The sequence below is a fragment of the Thalassophryne amazonica genome, chromosome 1, assembly GCF_902500255.1.
Source record: "Thalassophryne amazonica chromosome 1, fThaAma1.1, whole genome shotgun sequence".
Taxonomy (NCBI): domain Eukaryota; kingdom Metazoa; phylum Chordata; class Actinopteri; order Batrachoidiformes; family Batrachoididae; genus Thalassophryne; species Thalassophryne amazonica.
Window position 1 is genome coordinate 172722494 of NC_047103.1, and position 21330 is coordinate 172743823.

At 42.6% G+C, this 21330-nt stretch overlaps 1 protein-coding gene across 4 annotated transcripts in view; it reads left to right on the forward strand.

The window, feature by feature from the left end:
- LOC117518468 (IQ calmodulin-binding motif-containing protein 1-like) overlaps positions 1-20787 on the forward strand; it is a 58995-nt gene extending 38208 nt beyond the window's left edge. Inside the window, exons 10-14 of one of the 4 annotated variants that reach the window (XM_034179609.1) lie at positions 6394-6469; positions 6532-6695; positions 17189-17326; positions 18859-19015; positions 19601-20787. In XM_034179609.1, coding sequence (XP_034035500.1) covers positions 6394-6469; positions 6532-6695; positions 17189-17326; positions 18859-19015; positions 19601-19851 — 786 coding nt within the window. In that variant the 3' untranslated portion in view covers positions 19852-20787. Of the gene's footprint in view, positions 1-6393; positions 6470-6531; positions 6696-17188; positions 17327-18858 lie in introns of all 4 variants that reach the window. The other 3 variants (XM_034179623.1, XM_034179601.1, XM_034179616.1) reach the window with 3 other exon arrangements.
- The last annotated feature ends 543 nt before the right edge of the window (positions 20788-21330 follow it).

Consider the following 21330-nt stretch of genomic DNA (forward strand, 5'->3'; position numbering starts at 1 on the left):
CAGGAACGTAGACACAGAACCAGACAGGACCGGACACACACACACACACACACAGAATACAACAGGAGGGCAGACAGAAGACAGTATACACAGGAACGTAGACACAGAACCAGACAGGACCGGACACACACACACACACAGAATACAACAGGAGGGCAGACAGGAGACAATATACACACGAACGTAGACACAGAACCAGACAGGACCGGACACACACACACACACACACACACACACACACACACACACACACACACACACACACACACACACACAGAATACAACAGGAGGGCAGACAGAAGACAATATACACACGAACGTAGACACAGAACCAGACAGGACCGGACACACACACACACACACACACACACACACACACACACACACACACACACACACACACACACACACACACACACAGAATACAACAGGAGGGCAGACAGAAGACACACACACACACACACCAGTACCGCAGAGTGGCATTAAAATGTCCAGATAAAGAAGCTCAGGTGACCAGGCTCTGCAATCAATGCAGGTTCATTTCAGACCAGGTGGCAGATGTGGAACCTCTGGTTCACGCCTGTCCTGCTGGAATGTTTTATTTTCTGGATAGTCACTGCAGATGGTTCAGAGTACTGCTGCTGGAGTGTTCTTTGCTCACATTTGGCCTCATGTATCAATGTTGCGCACTTGTGGCATAAATTTACGGCGTAAACTTGAAATACACCAAAGTTGCCGTGACATGTATCAAGCAGTGTGCACCTGCCCATTTCTGGCGTACGCCTGACGTGATCTTGATAAATGTGGCGGGTGGAAACGATCATAATTATAATACACACGCCCATAAATATTCAGACTCCACTTCAGACACACCCTCATTTTACGACATGGAAGCCGGAAAGACGGCAATGAAAAAGAACTCCACCAATCACGACGTGTGCCAATAGAGCGTCAAAAGCGGCCGTCATATTAATTGTTTTGTAGCATAATCAGTAAAGTGTTACAGTGCTCCCTCATTAATCGCTGGAGTTACGTTCTAAAAAATAGCCTGTAATACGCGAAACCACGACGTAGTCAGCGTTATTTTTACAATTATTATAGACGTTTCAAAGCTGTAAAACCCCTCACTACACAGTTTATACACTTTCTCAATCAGGCATTAACATTTTCTCACTTTTGTCTCGTGTGTAAACACTCTCAAAGTTCAAACCTTAGTAGAAAAATAAGACCAAACTGTTTTCAGGCCCAAACATTTGTTTGACAAATAAAAATAGAACGTTTTCCTATAAATAATTATGATGGCTTTTAGAACTAACGAATTAATTTTAATAATCAATGAACGAGGTCGGTCACATAAGAAATTATTAATAGTGACTGACCAGTATGTCACAGATCGGGCCTCTGCGTCCTGACGCCGCGCCTTTTTCCACTCACATCTGGCTGCAGGTGTCTGTTTCCGTGTGACAAACACAGTTATGAGTAGTTGTTGGCGCTCTTTTCTCTTCTGGGCAACAAGATTCTTATAAACAGATACGCAGAACACAGAACACTGTAAAAAAAAAAATGGCATGCAAAATTGGACTAAAAACTCCGTGAAACGGCGAAGCAGCGAAAGGTGAACGGCGTTATAGTGAGGGACCACTGTATTCTCTTTTCACATGTCAATAATTCTTGACATGGGGATATTTGCTCACTCAATTAATAAGACACGCCTAATCTGTCAGATTTCTTTATTTTTAAATGTATTTCTGTATTTATTTTATTGTGACAACCGAATGGAGACGACAAAACCTGGTTGCAGTACGGGCGAATTAAGGGAATGATGAAACTACAGTTGTTATTATCAATTTCATAGTCTAAAACGATCACACCACATAAAGTTAAGCTCAGCGCTGCTCTGGCTCCAGGCTCGAAGTCTGGAGAAAAAGGCGAGCAGCGCTTTCTTTGCAGTCAGCGCTGTGACCACGGATCGTACTCCATAACAATCCCACAAAGGCGGGATTTGTATTGATTATTATGTAGTATAATCAGGAAAGTGTTATTTATGTAACATATGCATTGATTTGTATAATGGCACTGTTTATCATGTTGATCATTTTCATTTTTATGTGGATTCCAGCGCTGGTTCATTTTGGTGTATAATTTACACCACCTCTCGACCTGGTGTATATTTTCAGCGCAGCGTACGCCAACGACCACATTGATAAATGCCAAGTAGCGCAGCCATTTTGGCGTACACCCCATATACGCTCAAATATCACCGTACGCAACGTTGATACATGAGGCCCATTGGACCTGTGTCAAGGTTTTGCTGCTGACGTATGAGGTGGCTTGTTGCCTTCTCGTGCCCTGAGGGCACAGAATGCAGGTTTGCTTCCAGGGTTAAAAAGAAGTCCGCAGGCCTTGCAGCACTGACTCACTGTGCTCGGACTTTGTGGAAGTTCTCCAAAGTCCACTTCAGTTGAATACTTTTAGGGAAATCTCAAAACTTATTTCTTTTCTCATGTTTGTTGTTAAGATTAAGATAAACTTTATTGATCTCACAGAGGAGAAATTCACATGTTACACGTGAAAAAACGCACAAGATGGATGCAAGTAGAGGAAAATGTTCATCAAACAGTGTGTGCAAGGATAAGCAATAATAATACTTGTAACAGTACAAGACATAAAAAATGAGGTAGAAATAGAATATGTATATATGTGTGTGTGTGTATATATACGAGGGCTGTCAATAAAGTAACGGTCCTTTTTATTTTTTTCAAAAACTATATGGATTTCATTCATATTTTTTTACATCAGACATGCTTGAACCCTCGTGCGCATGCGTGAGTTTTTCCACGCCTGTCGGTGACGTCATTCGCCTGGAAAAACACAGGAAAAACACCTCTGTTGAAAGCCTTAAGGACAAGTTGGAACATGTCCTGCCTGTTAAACAATTTCTCATATACTCACTCCACTGAAAGCCATCAAAAGCCGCCTGGATTTTACAAATGGTTATCAACACGGAGGTGTTTTTCCTGTGCCGCCGCACCGCGTCGGCTGCGTCCCGATGCGCGGACCCGTCCGCACGTCTTTCATTAAAAAAAATCTCCTTTAACAGTGGAATATCCGGATAAAATGCTGAAACCGACTTCTTCTGAAACTTCTCTGTTCTCTCACGACGTCCTGGATCAATAGAGCCTGAAATGTGGAGGTTTTCAGCTTGAACAGGCTGACGACGGCGCCTGAGAGCGCTGAGCGACATCTCGCACCGTGGGAAGTCCTTAAAGCGACAGAATCACCTCAAAATCTCTCATCAGCCGTTAAAATTTTCACTGAAAACCAGCTTAATTTTTCGAACCGTGTCCACTTCGATGTGTCTCACAGGTTTAGAAAAAATTTTGATCAAACAACGCGCCAGTCTCTCAGCAACTTCTCAGACAAAGGAATTCCGACGAGGGGCTGGATGACTCCTCCCACAAGGAGTGCTCACAGGCGAATGACGTCACCGACAGGCGTAGAAAAACTCACGCATGCGCACGAGGGTTCAAGCATGTCTGACGTAAAAACATATGAATGAAATCCATATAGTTTTTGAAAAAAATAAAAAGGACCCTTACTTTACTGACAGCCCTCGTATATATATATATATATATATATATATATATATATATATATATACACATACATACATACATACTTATATATATGTATATACACATATACATACACGTACCTATACACCTACACATATACATATGCATATATACACTCAACAAAAATATAAACGCAACACTTTTGGTTTTGCTCCCATTTTGTATGAGATGAACTCAAAGATCTAAAACTTTTTCCACATACACAATATCACCATTTCCCTCAAATATTGTTCACAAACCAGTCTAAATCTGTGATAGTGAGCACTTATCCTTTGCTGAGATAATCCATCCCACCTCACAGGTGTGCCATATCAAGATGCTGATTAGACACCATGATTAGTGCACAGGTGTGCCTTAGACTGTCCACAATAAAAGGCCACTCTGAAAGGTGCAGTTTTGTTTTATTGGGGGGGATACCAGTCAGTATCTGGTGTGACCACCATTTGCCTCATGCAGTGCAACACATCTCCTTCACATAGAGTTGATCAGGTTGTCAATTGTGGCCTGTGGAATGTTGGTCCACTCCTCTTCAATGGCTGTGCGAAGTTGCTGGATATTGGCAGGAACTGGTACACGCTGTCGTATACGCCGGTCCAGAGCATCCCAAACATGCTCAATGGGTGACATGTCCTGTTGGGAAAGTGTAAGTACACGGACCCACAACAGGGGGCGCAAATGAACGGACAATGGAATAGGTCAAATAACACACTTTACTGTTGTGAATATGCACAACAAGTACAACAGATTACAATAATGGACAAAGTCAAATTCACACAGGTGTCGTGTGGGCAGGCCCGAAGATAGGAGACGCCTCTCCAAAGTAGAACCGGAACCACACGGTTTCCTCCGCCACCAGACCCCGGGAATACTGGAGCCGCCAAGTCCCGAATTCCCAGGTGGCCACTGCCTCCGCGTGTCGGACCTGGTACTGCTGGCGAGGAATAAAGAACAATTAAAGGAGGGCGCGTTCGCACCCAGGAATCCGAACGGCAGGTAAGCTGCCTCCACCTCTCGTTGGAAAGTTATCTCAGAGTAATGCACAAAGTCACAAAGATCACTGTCAAACAGTTCGCTGAGTACGTTACCTTCTCGGTAGAAACGATATCTCGGCAAAGAGGTGGAGACGTCGTCCTGCTGATATACTCCTGCCGATCAGATGATTGGTAACAGCTGTTGCAGGTGATGCATGACAGCTGTCACCCTGGCTGCTCCTGTGAGGTGGCTGCGCCCTCTGGTGCCTGGAGCCCGCACTCCAGACAGGGCGCCCTCTGGTGGTGGGCCAGCAGTACCTCCTCTTCTGGCGGCCCACACAACATGTCCGGTGAGTATGCCGGCCATGCAAGAACTGGGACATTTTCAGCTTCCAAGAATTGTGTACAGATCCTTGCATCATGGGGCCATGCATTATCCTGCTGCAAGATGAGGTGATGTTCTTGGATGTATGGCACAACAATGGGCCTCAGGATCTCGTCACGGTATCTCTATGCATTCAAAATGCCATCAATAAAATGCACCTGTGTTCTTCGTCCATAACAGACGCCTGCCCATACCATAACCCCACCGCCACCATGGGCCACTCGATCCACAACACTGACATCAGAAAACCGCTCACCCACACGACGCCACACACAGTCTGCCATCTGCCCTGAACAGTGTGAACCGGGATTCATCCGTGAAGAGAACACCTCTCCAACGTGCCAAATGCCAGCGAATGTGAGCATTTGCCCACTCAAGTCGGTTACGACGACGAACTGGAGTCAGGTCGAGACCCCGATGAGGACAACGAGCATGCAGATGAGCTTCCCTGAGACGGTTTCTGACAGTTTGTGCAGAAATTCTTTGGTTATGCAAACCGATTGTTTCAGCAGCTGTCCGAGTGGCTGGTCTCAGACGATCTTGGAGGTGAACATGCTGGATGTGGAGGTCCTGGGCTGGTGTGGTTACACGTGGTCTGCGGTTGTGAGGCTGGTTGGATGTACTGCCAAATTCTCTGAAACGCCTTTGGAGACGGCTTATGGTAGAGAAATGAACATTCAATACACGAGCAACAGCTCTGGTTGACATTCCTGCTGTCAGCATGCCAACTGCACGCTCTCTCAAATCTTGCGACATCTGTGGCATTGTGCTGTGTGATAAAACTGCACCTTTCAGAGTGGCCTTTTATTGTGGGCAGTCTAAGGCACACCTGTGCACTAATCATGGTGTCTAATCAGCATCTTGATATGGCACACCTGTGAGGTGGGATGGATTATCTCAGCAAAGGAGAAGTGCTCACTATCACAGATTTAGACTGGTTTGTGAACAATATTTGAGGGAAATGGTGATATTGTGTATGTGGAAAAAGTTTTAGATCTTTGAGTTCATCTCATACAAAATGGGAGCAAAACCAGAAGTGTTGCGTTTATATTTTTGTTGAGTGTATATAAACATGATTGGGATTAGTTAGTTTCATCTTGTTTTAGGTGATGTTTGGTGTTTACTGTTTTTATAGATACAGCGATTTAATTTGATTCTTCTGGTTTGATTTTTTTATTATGTTGAGCACTTTGTAAATGTTTCAACTTAAAGTTTGACATAAAAACATTATTATTATTATTATTATTATAACATTATTTTTCTTATTATTATGAGATGTTCTGGCATGTGATCTGTCTGTTTTGCTGACTGGGCTGACTGTCTGCTCTGCATCAATGTCTTGTAGGTAACTTTGACATTTTAGGCACCGACTGTTGGCGTTAATGAAATGTGTTTTTTGTAGGTGTGTCTGAGGCGTCACCAGGCGAGGAGGAAGTTCCATCAAAAACAGAGAGAGCTGCTTCAGTTGCTGCCCGCTGGTTTGTCTGACTGTTCTTTGTTTGTTTGTTTGTTTGTTGTGGTAATAAGTGACTGTTTTCAGACCAGGTTGAGCCGTACCTGCAGGAGTGCAGGTGGCGTGCGGCCGTGGTGATCCAGAGCGCCTGGAGAGGCTTCAGACAGCGACGGCACTACAACACCACACAGCGAATCACACTGCAACACCGCCACCTTCAGGAGCACGCCGCCAGGATCCTGCAGACAGCAGTATGCACGCACGCACACACATACACAGACACACACATACAGTGGTGGGCACAGCTAACCAAAAAGTTAGCTTCGATAACTGCTAATCAGCTACCTGAAGAGTTATCTTTTATAACGCTAAACTGATAAACCACTAAAAAATTTATCGGAAGTGACAGCTACCTGCTAACTTTCAGTATTGTCTCTGCTACAGTCTCAGCTACTAACAAGCTGATTTTGCGTTTCAACACCACCAATGCTTCTTATAGAATCAAAGCTGATCACAAACCCAAACACAGCCAGTGAGTCCGCGCTTCTGTCTTTGTGCGCCCTGCGCACTGCTTTCAGGAAGCGTCATTATCCTTCACATCATACAGTGGTCCAGCTGTGAGGCAGGCGTCTTGAAAAGGAAAGCAGGTTTGACTCATGGTTTTGAATTATAAATCAAAATAATCCAGATAGAATAACTACATTAATGTCGACTCTGTCATTTGTACAAAGTGAAAATATAACACATATCTTTTAATTTTAAAATAATGCATTAATTCTGAAGTTTTGAAGATTTAGCACACACAGATGCCCAAAGGGATTATGGGTAAACTGAGCTGTTTCCCACTGCCATCCAGTAGATGGGTCAGAATGCATAGAACACTGCCATCTACTGGCGCCCAGTTATATCACACGGTTGTCGAATCACAACTGAACGGACTTTTCAGTTTTGCAAATGCCTTTTTTTCCAGCTTCTCTCAGCTGCCTCACTGCTGCAACATACATAGCAGACAGGAGCCAGCAGGGTTTATAAATGTTTTTCACCGTTACTAACTGTAGCTTCCAGTCGAAATCAGTTAGCCCGGACTGATGGTTTAGGGGTTTTATTGATTTTTTTGCCGTTCTCAAACCAACGTAAGAGCTATGAAAAAGGGGCAAAGAAATAAAACAATACATTAGAACACAGACTACTTATGGGTTTTAACTTAATATTCTACTGTTTACTAAAGACATAACATGCTTATTTACAACATATTCCTCGATAAATTTACCGTACCTTGTAGCCACTTTCGACTGAAACTAAACTTTCTCTCCCCGTTTGAGCTCCATCACGTTTCTCCTTGCGTTTGCTCACCCTCCTCGTTTTTTACCTTGTGTCAAGTTACCTTCTGACACTATCCTTTTCGATACACTTCCGGGTTGAAAGGAAGTACAAAAATAAAAGCACAATAAAACATCTAATGGAAATAAACTTTACCCTTGGGTCATCACACTCCCACCAAATAATTTGGTATTTTAACACACTTTAACTTAACACACATTATTTCCTTACATGAAATGACCCTTTTACAGAAAATTATGAACTTATAAACCTTCCTGCGTTTTATATTGAACTTTATCTCTAACAAGCTTCTGATAGCAGAATCAACTTGTGAACTGGGCGTTCTACCACAGATACCTTACTCACGCGTTCACCTCTTTTGCTCAGATTTTTATCTCCAAGCAATACCTTCACCCGTCTTACGAGGCCATCTTTGTCTGTTACAGTTTCTGAGACTCTTCCGAGCCTCCACATAGATCGTGGTTGTGTTTCGTCCATGTCCATTATTATATCACCTACTTGAATATTTCTCTTAGGCTTGTGCCATCGTTATCTGACCATGATGTTGTGGAGGTACTCCTTCCTCCAACGGCTCCAGAACTGCTCTGCCAGATACTGCACTTGGCGCCATCTCTTTTGTCCATACAGGTCCTCCCAAACAAACCTTCCAGGGGGGGGGGGGGGGGTAAAGTGGTGGTAGCCTTCATGGTGATGAGGTGATTAGGAGTCAGTGGTTCCAAACTGTTCGGATCGTTGAGGTTGTCTGTTGTGAGTGGGCGGCTGTTTACGATCGCTGCTGCCTCGTACAAAAAGGTCCTTAAGGAAGTGTCATTGAGTTGACTAGGCAAGAGGCTGAGTGTATAGTTCAGAATATTTCTCACAGTCCTTATCTGTCGCTCCCACACTCCACCAGCATGGCTTGCATGAGGTGCATTGAAGACAAAATCGCATTGCTTTTCTGTGAGGAAAGTTACTAGTCTCTCAGCATCAACTTCCTGTAGAGCTGCATTCAATTCATTTTTGGCGCCTACAAAATTGGTACCGTGGTCACATTTAATCTGTTTGACCGAGCCCCGTAATGCGATAAAGCATCGCAGTCCATTGATAAATGCATCAGTTGTAAGATCATCCAACATCTCAACATGAATGGCACGAGAATAGAAACATGTGAAGAGGAGACCATATCTTTTGTGTTCTTTCCGTCCTTGTTTTATCAGAAATGGACCAAAAACATCCATGCCGCAGTAGGTAAAGGGTGGAGAGGGTTCCATTCTTTCCACTGGGAGATTACTCATTTTCTGACATTCCACAGGTCTCCTAAGTCTACGACAAAACACACACTGGCGAACATAGGATGCAACTGCTTGACCCAGTCTGGGAATCCAGTAGCCATTGGATCGGATTTCATTCATTGTCATACCTTTGCCTTGATGATTAACCCTTTCATGGCAATGTGCAATTATCAGTTTTGCGACATGATGTTCTCGAGGAATGACAGTTGGGTGTTTGAAAAAGCTTGAAAGGGATGAGTGGTGCAGTCATCCTCCCACCTTGAGCACAGCATCTCTGTCCAAAAACATGTCAAGAGGGTGCAGTTTGTTGTTACTCGGTAATGGTCTACCTTTGCTTAGTAACTTTATTTCTTCCCGATATGCTTGTCTTTGGAGAGCTTTGATTATTACAAGTTCTGCCTTTTGTCGTTCACTTACAGTAGAGTGTGCCTTTGATTTATCCTTCAGCAGACGGCGTCTGAGACGTGCTACAGCACTGATGGCATGAGACCAGGATGAAAACTTTACCAGTCGATCAGCAAGACTCACATGTTCGGTTGTTTGTGTGTGTAATATTTGCACCTTCCTCACTTCTGGATCTCCGATTGGAAGTTCAATACTCTCCTTTGTGGGGTGGTGTATTTCCCTTTCCCACAGGAATTTAGGACCTGTGAACCAGTCAGATGACAGTAGTTCATCCATTGTTGTTCCCCTGGATGCCTTGTCTGCAGAGTTTTCACAGGTGGGAACATAAAACCACTGTTGTGGGATTGTACTATTGCAAATCTTCTGTACTCTATTCGCGACAAAGGTGTGGAAGCGTCTTGCTTCGTTATTTATGTATCCTAGGATGACCTTTGAATCTGTCCAAAAGAACTCTTCCACATTGTCATACAGTAGTTCTTCTCTGAGCAGGCTACTCACTGTGACTGAGACTGCTGATGCAGTGAGTTCCAACCTTGGGATGGTGGTGACCTTTGTGGGAGAGACACGAGCCTTTCCCATGACAAAAGCACAGTCTTAGATATGAACATTGTCCGTATCCAGTGGTGCTTGCATCTGAGAAATGATGCAGTTCCCTTTTCACCACTTCTCCAAAGCCATCAGGCACATAACATCTAGCTATCTGCAATTTCTCTAGTTTGATGAGATCTTTTCTCCAACACTCACACCGTGGCCTTAGATGTTCAGGCAGTGGGTCATCCCATCCAGTACCTTGACGACACATCTCCTGCAGGATTTTTTTGCCATTGAGAAGGTAGGGGGCGACAAATCCCAAAGGATCGTATATAGTTGCTACAGTTGACAACATCCCACGCCGTGTAGGAGGTTGTTCTCTTGGCACAAAGTTGAATGTGAAGCAGTCTCTTTCTATGCTCCAGTGAATACCCAGTGCTCTCTCTGTTGTTTCAGAGAAAGCAAGGTCCTTTGTTTTGATGTCCTTTGCATGTTCTGATGCTGGTATGCTGTTTAGAAGTGCATCGCTGTTCGATACAAACTTGTGTAGCCGCAGACCACCCTTTGCACAAATTTCACGAGCCTCTTGTGCCAGCCGTATACCATCTTCTACGGTCTTTGCACTTGTTACTCCATCATCCACATAAAAGTCTCTGGCTATGAACTGAGAACCTAGTGGGAACGCAAGACTGTTCTCATTGGCTAGGTGTTTTAGCCCATAATTTGCACACCCTGGGGAGGAGACGGCGCCAAACAGATGTACTGTCATCCTGTACGCTTGTGGCTGTGTGCTTGTATCTCCATTTTTCCACCACAAGAAGCGGAGGTAGTTGCGATCATTCTCTTGGACTTGAAACTGGTGAAACATTTTCTCTATGTCGCACATTAGAGCTATTGGATGCTGCCGGAAGCGTAGAAGAACACCTGTCATATTGTTGATCATGTCTGGCCCAGTCAGGAGTTGCTCATTGAGACTGGTTCCTTTATGCTTGGCTGAACAGTCAAAAACCACACGCAGCTTATCAGGTTTCTTTGGGTGATAAATGCCATGATGTGGTATATACCATGTTTCACCAGGAAATGCATCATCTTGAGCTTCCTCAGCATCACCTCTTTGAATGATGTCATTCATGTACTTGACATAATCTTCCTTGTATGTCTTGTCTCGGGCAAATTTCCTCTTGAGTTGGTTAAGTCGGACCTCTGCGAGCTGTCTGTTATCAGGCATCTGTGGTCTTTCCTTAAAGGGGAGTGGCATTTTGTAATGACCTTGTTCAGTCTTCCTTATGCCATTTTTGAGTTTGTTGAGGAAGATGAGATCCTCTTGTGACACTGTTCGGTCATTTTTGCTGACCTCTTTGAAGTCACTTTCCAATGCACGAATTGCATCCATGGGAGTTACTGGAGGGATCTCTTTTACAGTGACACGGTGACAGAGGCTGCTTGTCATATCAGTCTCAAGGCAAGGTTCTGAGCTGCCAACTATACTCCATCCTAAATCTGTCTGCACAGCATAAGGCTCATCATTTTGGCCTAGTATCACTTGTCTTGGTGCTAAGGCTCGGGGACAGTTATAACCAATCAAGAGAGCTACTTCACAACTGAGGAGTGGTGGGACTTCATCGATAATTGGTGATAAATGACTCCAGCGTTTGGCTGTTTCACGAGTTGGTATGTGATTGCGGTTTGCCGGAATACAGTCCTTCGTGTATGCAGGAGGGAGCTGGATAACTGTTGCAGAGCTGTAGCCCCTGACACGAAGACCACACACCTTTCCACTGCTTACAACTGTATTCTTTCCCATCATGGTAGTTAATTTTAGTTTCACTGGATAAACATCGGTTTGCAGTTCATGGCTCACATCCTGATCAATGAAGGCAGTGTCACTTTGTGTGTCCAGTAGTGCATAGACAAGCTTTTCCTTGCAAGGATTTGCAGTTGATGACACCCACACTGGGACTATCATTGAGGTGTTGACAGATTGTCCTTCTCTGGCGATGTTAAGTGACATGGCGGTTGTTGTCTCTGATGTGTCAATTTGTGCTGCATTTTCAATATTCATATGCCTTTCTCTTTTCAGATCACTACTGTAATTTACATCATGAAGGCAGCTTGGATGCCTTTTTGTACATATGTCACAAGTAAGGCGGTATTTACAGTCCTTCACACCGTGACCTGGTTTCAAACAGCCATAGCACAATTTATTGTCCTTGACAAATGACCTTCGATTTTTCAGAGGCATTTTCATGAGGTTTGGGCACTTGTGGAGTTGATGTGTGTCTTGGCACAACATGCATGGAGATCCCGTGCGTGTTTTATGAGTACATTGTTCATCTCTTTGTACAGTCGTTTTTGTATTGAATACACTGGCCTTGTTTCTTTTATTGTCTTTTGGATTACCTTTGTCGCCTGTTGTCTCCAGAGAACGGAGTGCATGAATAGAGGTGACTGGGTTACAGGCAACTTCCGCTTCTTCTGAAAGAAATGCAGCAAAATCATTGAAGCGGGGAAACTCTTTACCTTCCATCAGGGCCTTTGTAACATGGCGATTCCACCTGGCAGCTAACCAGTCTGGCAGTTTCTGTGTGAGCCTTTGGTTTTCTTCACAGTCGTTTAATATTTCCAGGCCCTTTACATGGGGTATAGCAAGCATGCACGCATTTGTGAAATCTGAAAAGCGTCTTAGCCCTTCAGCGTCTTTAGACTGTATTTTTGGCCAACCTGATAGCCTCTCTCTGAATGCTCTTTGAATAATGAATGTTTGGCCATACCGCTGGTTAAGCTTTTCCCAGGCATCTCGGTAGGCTTCCTCATCATTTCTGAAGAAGGTTCCTTCAAGGCATTTACGAGCTGGACCGCTCACATACATACCTTTTAAGGTAATAGAGTTTGTCTGCAGCTGAGATGCCCTTTTGATCAATCAGTGACATGAAGGAGGATTTCCATTCAATAAAGAGGATTGGCTCTCCATTGAACACCGTCGGCTCTGGTGTAGGAAGTCTGTTCATCATTATGCTGTCTTGAACTGCCTTTGCAAGCTGAGTGACACTAGGGGTTACTGATGATGTAGGTGTGTTAGATGGCAGCTGAGATGCGCTGTTGGGGATGACTTGCTCACTTCTGACTGATTGGATGTCTCCCACCTGTATTATTTGTCTGTTGTAAGCTTCAAGCCTGACTCGGGCTGCTTCCACCTCTTTCTCAGCCTGCAGACGCTCCAACTCAGATCTTTGAATTTCCATTTCTTTCTTGTGTTGTTCTTCCAAAGCCTTAATCCTTTCCTTCTGCTTTCTTTCCTCTTGAGCGATCTTGTACTCGACCTCCTTCACTGCCAGCTCTGCGGCTGCCTCAGCCTGTTTCGATGCAAGGTGAGAAGATGAGGAATGGTGGGTGCTATTTGAATTTGCAGCAGTAGAACCATATATGGAGAGCGCATAGTCACGATCTAGAAGCTCACGTAGATTACTTCTTACAGCTTCTCCATCAAAATCTCCATCAACACCAGATAATCTTTCAAAGATGATTTTCATAATGTCACAAGTTACTGCTTCACAAGCGTCAATTTTTCTCCGTAAATCTGCTGGTGGTGCCACGTGGCTCCTTATTTCAGAGTACAGTTTCATGATGTCATCTTTACCCTTTTCTAATATGTCTGCGAGTGATGACAGAATTATTTCACTTAGGTCTGATTTTAATTTTTTCCTTGCTGCACGTGCTTCCATTTTCCACTGTTCATATAAGTACAAAAGTCTTTTTTCCTTTTTATTTAATTCTTCCTTTTGATAAGCAAACATCCTTTCAGTTGGTGTTTTTATTCTTTATTTTTATTATTCTTTATTCTTGGCACATCAGGCATGTCCTGGCCTCTACTCTCTGAATGAGCCACCAGATTTTCTTGCCATTTAATTGTTGCTTGCATGACTTCCACTGTGTTCTCACTTTCATTTTGAAGAGAAACTTTAAAATTCTCAGTTCCCTTTTGTAGACACGGGGTCTGCCCGTTAATGTCCTGTGAGTTCTCCATGTTTAATTCAGATGTTCGTTCCGTTGTCCTTTCAATTTTCCGACCAACTGCTGCCACCTGCTGTCCGTCTTGGGTACACACCGTTGAACCTCGAGACCACGTTGAGGAATATGGCAGCGAGTGGTCAAGCTCTTACTGTAGCTTCCAGTCGAAATCAGTTAGCCCGGACTGATGGTTTAGGGGTTTTATTGATTTTTTTGCCGTTCTCAAACCAACGTAAGAGCTTGTAGCCACTTTCGACTGAAACTAAACTTTCTCTCCCCGTTTGAGCTCCATCACGTTTCTCCTTGCGTTTGCTCACCCTCCTCGTTTTTTACCTTGTGTCAAGTTACCTTCCGACACTGTCCTTTTCGATACACTTCCGGGTTGAAAGGAAGTACAAAAATAAAAGCACAATAAAACATCTAATGGAAATAAACTTTACCCTTGGGTCATCACACTAACTATGTAAAAAACGTTAGCGGTCTAAATTATCGGAAACAAAATTTATCGCAAGCTAACTGGTCCACTGATGGTTCTTTTAAGTTAGTTGAAAAGCTAATCCGCTAACAAGAAAGTTAGCTTTGCTAATTAGCAGTTAACGGATTTGCAGAACTGTGCCCACCACTGCACACATACACAGACACACATACACACACTCGCACACACTCACACACACGTACACGTGCGCACACTGTTTCTGTCACTTCAGAGAACAAAATCGACAATTTAAGTAAATTAGACAATTAAAATAATTTGTGATGATTTCATTTCCAGCTTGTCAGAATACAAATGAGACAGATGAGTTTTCTTTCTGTTTTTTACTCATCCATGAAGCTGTGACCAGAGAAGCAGTAAACAGAAATCTCTCCAATCACAGCCACTGAAACTTGTACCTCTCTCTTGGTGGCTTCCCTCATGAGTCTCCTTCATGCATGCCGCCTGATTTACAATACTGTCACAGTCTTTGCATTTCTAAATGATAAATGTGAGTTAAGATGAAGAAAATAATCTCGTCCATTCCTCTGTTAATGTTTCTAAAGACCTCTGGCTGTAAAAGTAATGATTACAAATATTACATCAGGTCAGTATTTATGCAGTCTGTTATTTTGGATTAGATTTTTTTTTTTTTTTTTTTTTTTTTTTTGTATGCGGAGTGCATCCAGAAAAAATTCACAGTGTTTAATTTTTCCACATTTTGTTATGTTACAGCCTTATGAATTTTTTTCCCTCAAAATTCTACTCACCACACCCCATAATGAAAACATGAAAAAGGTTTTTTGCAACTTTGTGAAAATGAAAATTCTAAGCCCAAGCCTGCATTGTGGAACTTGAGGAATGGAACATGGAAGCTAAACCACGCTTGAAACAACATAATCAAGCTTGAAACGAGATTTGTATTTGGTTTATTAGAGGACAGTGAAAAGGATTCTGTTGTGACATACTTGGAGCAGTTTTTTCCAGATGATGGAGTCCACTGTGGGACCATTGGGACCTTCAAAGCAGCAGAAATGTTTCTGTACCCTTCCCCAGATTTGTGCCTCCAGATAATCATGTCTCTGAGGTCTACAGACAATTCCTTTGACTTCATGCTTGGTTTGTGCTCTGACTGTCAACTGTGGGACCTTATATGTAGACAGGTATGTGTCTTTCCAATCAACTGAATTTATTCCAGGTGGACTCCAATTAAGCTGCAGAAACATCTCAAGGATAATCAGTGGAATCACGGTGCACCTGAGCTCCACTTTGAGCTTCATGTCAAAGACTGTGAATACTTATGGACACATGATTTTTTTTTTAATAGATTTGCAATTTTAAAAAATCACATTGTCATTATTGGGGGTTGTGTGTAGAATTCTGATGAATTTCATCCATTTTGGAATCAGGCTGTAACATAACAAAATGTGGAAAAAGTGAAGTGCTGTGAATACTTTCTGGATGGACTGTACATCGTCTTGTCAAGATTTGTTTTCACTAAATGGTAAGTGAACTGCATTTATATCACGCTTTTCCACGTGCATCAGATGCTCAAAGCACTTTACAGTAATGCTTCACATTCACTCTGATGTCAGGCTGCTGCCATACAAGGCGCTCACTACACATCAGGAGCAATAGGGGATTAAAGACCTTGCCCAAGTGCCCTTAGTGATTTTCAAGTCAAGCTGGGATTTGAACCGAGGATCCTCTAGTCTCAAGCCCAACGTATAACCTGTAGACCATCACCTCCCTCAAACATTAAAGACCGTTATTATGTCCACAGCGTTTACTGATTTATTTATTTGTCTGTCTGTTAGCAGGATTACGTCATAATTACTGCATGAATTTTGTCGACATTTTCACTGCAGATAGATGTTCAGCCAAGGAAGACTCCATTAAATGTTGAAGGTGATCCGGATTTGGATCCAGATTTCACTTTATATAGGCTTTGAAGGATTACTGTTCGCAGGATTACGTCAAAACTACTGCACAGATTTTGACAGAATTTGCACCACAGATACATATTAGGGTGTGAAATAATTCATTACATTTTGGAGGTGATCCTATTGCTGGACATCAGAAATCTAGTTTTTTTTTGGGGGGGGGGGGGTCAGAGGGACTTACTCTTATTCACATTTAAAGGATTTGAAGGTTTTTTTAATTTATGTCATTTTGTGGAGATTAATTTTTTTTTTTTTAAGATAAGGAAGCATGACTTTTTTTGGAGGGGGGGCAATAAAGCTCAAGAATTTAATAGAAAAGTGGGTTTGACATTTTGAGAAAAAAATTGATGTTTGCAATTTGTGTTTAATTTTCACACATGAAAAAATGCAAGTTGATTTGTGATTAAATCACCAGATTAATTAATAATGAGAGTCATAGTTTTTCTCAGTCTAGTATGTTGATGACTGAACACTGCCGTTAGTTTTTACCAGGTCTAAAATGTCTTAAAGCCGACTCATTAACCAGAAGTGGGATGAAGTCACCAGCAAGTCATGAGTCTGCGAGTCTCAAGTCATAATGACCACCAATTGTTTGCAAGCTGACTTGAGACTTGCACATTGGTGACTTGAGAGTGACTTGCTGGTGACTTCATCCCACCTGTGTCATTAACTCATTAACCCATTGAAGTGGAGAAACAGACGCTGACCCACTTTGAACCTGAAATATTCAAGATTATCTTGTCATAAGTTACTGTTCTGCTTTTCTGCTGAAGGTGCGCCGTTTTCTGGAAAGATGCAGAGCTGCAAAGGCTCCTCCCCTTGCAGCCTTCTGGATTGGCCAGAAGGGTTTGACGGACAGCCGGAGGGTGGCGCTAAAGAGACAGGTGGAAGAACACGTCTCTGTGCATCCTGTAAGAGAGTAAATGTTTTTTGTGATGTTTGTGAAGTAGCAGCCTGAGATCGGACGTGCAGGATGTCCTCTGCTGTCACAGGCGTGTCGTCCCACAGAGACGCGGTGTAACAGTATAACTTCCCCCCTGGATATCCTAGGATATCTTCCCCCCACCCTGGAAAAAGTCCCCCCCCCACCCAGGACAGACAACATTCCAACATTCCACTCTTGGAATTAACTCCAAAATGAGTTTAGACTGAAAGAGCTGGTGCCACTTAACACCTTTATATCACTGTTGATGGCTATTGAAACAAAGTCTCTGACCTGTAGATGTTTTACCTGATTTAAGTGTCTGTTTTCTATGTAAATGTAACTGTGTGTGTAACTCTGCCTCATGGCCAGGACACTCTTGAAAAAGAGATTCTTAATCTCACTGAGTTTTATCCTGGTTAAATAAAGGTTAAAAAAAATCCTGCAGGGCAGCACTGAATAACCCAAACCTTGATAAGACCCAATCAGGATCGAGCAACCTTTAAACTCTGTATTTCATGGATGTTTTATGGTCACAGATGAAGCGGTTTGATTGATGGTGAGTGATATTGGTTTTCTTTCTGTATGTATCTATAACTATCTACGTACAATAGTAATATTTCCTATTCTGAAGTATCTTTAAATCCCTCTTCCAAATATATGGACCTGATTGACAACCTGAAATATGTGATGGAAAATACTTGTTTATTTTTGCATAAAATATCCACAGTATAAGTACAGAACACACAGTAGTGTGTGTGCACACACACACAAACACATACACACAGACACAACAGTATGCAAAGAAACATATGTTTAAGAAAGATAATGAAAATTAATTTAGTGTTTGACCTTGAGCTTTGACCTTGATCCTTTTGTGTACTGAAAGGTACCTTACTAAGGCTGCTATATTTCAAAAATTGCAACCAGGAAAGTTGTGTAGTTGAATTGTGTTTGACCTTCCAGTGACCTTGACCTTTGACCTTGATCTTAATCCTTTTGCGTACAGAATGGTACCTTACTTGGGCTGCTTATATGTGAACTTGCAAGAGTCTGCGATATAAACTGTGTGCTGCATCGCGAGTTAAAGGTGAAAAATGCATCGATTACAAACAAAGAAAAGAAAACATACCTACTGACAAACATATCTTGCAAAACTTCAGTTTGGCCTTAAAAGCCAAGTGGCTTCTGTGTACATACATACATGCATGTTTTGGCAAGATATCAGGGTGGGGTGTAAGATATCCAGGGGGGAAGATAAACTCTTACAACGGGACAGGACAAACACTGCGGGGCACAGCGGACGCGGGTTCGGAGGCTTGAGTTTGGCATCATTAAGTTTAATTTTGACAGTTTAGCTGTGTGTGGCTGAAAACAAGCCGTGTCCACATTTGGCGCTACACTCTGCTGCGTTTCTGCTGGTCATAGATTTTATGTTTATTTTATACTTCATTTTTCTGCCAAAATGAGTCACAGACGAAATCTGCCTGATGTCCAGTCTGCGTCTCTGTCTCCCTCCAGTCATCCTGTGTGTCTCCTGAAGAGTGTGAGCGCCACCATCAGGCCACACAACTCCTGCTGCTGTCTTTACTGCAGAGGGGGGCGGAGCACAGGAGGGCAGAGCAAAGGATGGAGGTGCTGCTGGCTCACGTGCACACACAGCTGGAGCGGCTCAGAGGTCTCACACACACACACACACCGTATGGGCTCTGGATGGAGGGACTGTTTGTGGTAAAATGTCTGTTAGTTCTAAATGGGTCATGTGATATTTTTGAAGTACAGCAAGAACATCTGGGTTATTTCATGTCATTTCATTTATTTGTGGCTGTGAGCAGAGACGACTGTCCAAATACTTATGGACCCCAGTGTAAATGTTTCTCTTCTTGTGATTTGGAGTCTGGTGGTCATGTTTGCTGTGGATGTCCTGTCTGATGGAACTCTCCTTGGACTCTGGCTCCTTTAATGAAATCCCCCTCTTTTGTTTTACTTTGACTTTTGTGATGAACAGATTCGTTCCTGAAATAGTTTTCTTTTCCTCCAGATTTTCATCCTCCTGATTTGTGGTCGTTTAATCGAACAGTTTTGTGTCTGCCTTATGACATCACAAAGATCTGCAGATATATGACCCAATGACCTGTGGACCCAAGAAGCTCATTTGTCCTAAATAATAAGATACATTTCCTGGAGATTAGAGATTTGTCACACCTGACTTTCCCTGTGTGCGCACTCTGTGACCTCATCACACTTCCTCTGCCTCCTGCAGATGCCCCGCCCCTTTCTGCCATCACGCCAACAGATGCTGAGTCCTTTCTGAGCCCCTCGGGTGCCATAGCTGCTCGCGCCCGTGATGCCCATAATGCAGTGCTGCAGGCAAGTCGCCGGCCCTGGTGGACAATGCTGGACGAGACGGAGTCAGGTGATCTGTGTGACTCCGCCCACCTGGAGGAGCTGGAGGTGGCATTTGGAGGACTGTATGTAGGCGGGGCGGCGGGGCGGCCCAAATGGGCAACATGAATCCAGATGAAGTTTCTCTAATATCTTAACTTTATCCTGATTTCAGTTCACATTGTTTCTGTGTAGGCTCTCAGTTGTCCAGGTGGTTTCCATAGTAGAGAAGCTTGAATCTTCGACTGGACTGGGTTGCTTGAGGCCTCAAGCAACCCAGTCCAGTCGAAGATTCAAGCTTCTCTACTTGAGATCTGTTATTTAATGTCATTAATTTATAAAGACAAAAGTGCTCCAAATCCTGACACAATACTAGTCAAAGTACTCTCTTCTATGAAATAATGTTCCAGTCCTCAGACATTGTACTTTAGTAATCAGACGATAATTCACCACTCTGTAGCACATGTTACAGACATTTAAATCACCGTGTCAGAACATTCAAATGACACAAACTCCAGATCCTTCCACCCTAAACAAATTCTGGAGATAAAATGCTAACTGTGAAAAATGTTATGCTTCTACGAAATCCTTTGTTTTCTTCCTATTCTAAGTTCTGACAATAAAAATTCACATGTGATGAAGAAAATATCGTTCCATAGAACATCCAGTTGATATACAATGAAACATGCAAGTTGACAAACTTTCCTATTAACAGCCTTAATGCAACCCCAATTCCAATGAAGTTGGAAGACATGAACATGATACCATGGTCCTTAAAGCTGCAGGAGCTGATTGTGAGCTGATCACAATCAGCTTCCATCCCAGGAGCTAATTATTGATTGTGTTGCTAACTCTCTAACTTATATTTGTAATTTATCATTAATGACTGGGAGATTTCCTTCCAAAATGAAAATAGCTAAAGTAACACCGCTGTTCAAATCCGGTGACAAACATGTTTTTTCCAACTATAGTCCAATCTCATTGTTAGAAAAGGTATTTATTAAGAGGTTAAATGGTTTTATATCTAAACATCACATACAAAATGAGCAGCAATATGGATTTAGAAAAAATCAGACTGCTTCATTAGCGGTGTTTGTTTTTGTGGAACATATTACGAATGCTATTGAAAACAAGCAGTATACTGTCACGGGTTTTTTTGACTTACAGAAATCATTTAATACCATAGATCACACCTTATTACTGGATAAACTATGGACGTATGGTATCAGAAGATTAGCTCATGATTGGATAGCTAGTTATCTGTACAATAGGTATCAGTATGTTCATGTTGGTGGGGTAAATTCTGAAGTTTTGAAGTGTACTTGTGGGGTGCCCCAGGGCTCAATCCTTGGGCCTTTGTTGTTTCTTTTGTATATTAATGACATATGTTTGGTTTCAAAATTTGTGAGTTGCATTTTGTTTGCTGATGATATGACTGTGTTTTGTAGTGAGGATCATTTGGAAGAGGTTCTAGACTTGATGGAGAGGGAACTACAGAAGTTCAAAGAATGGTTTGATTCAAATAAATTATCGCTTCATTTTGGTAAAACAAAGTGTATCATATTTGAAAATAAACCCAGGAATTTATCTAGGAATTTACTAGTGCAT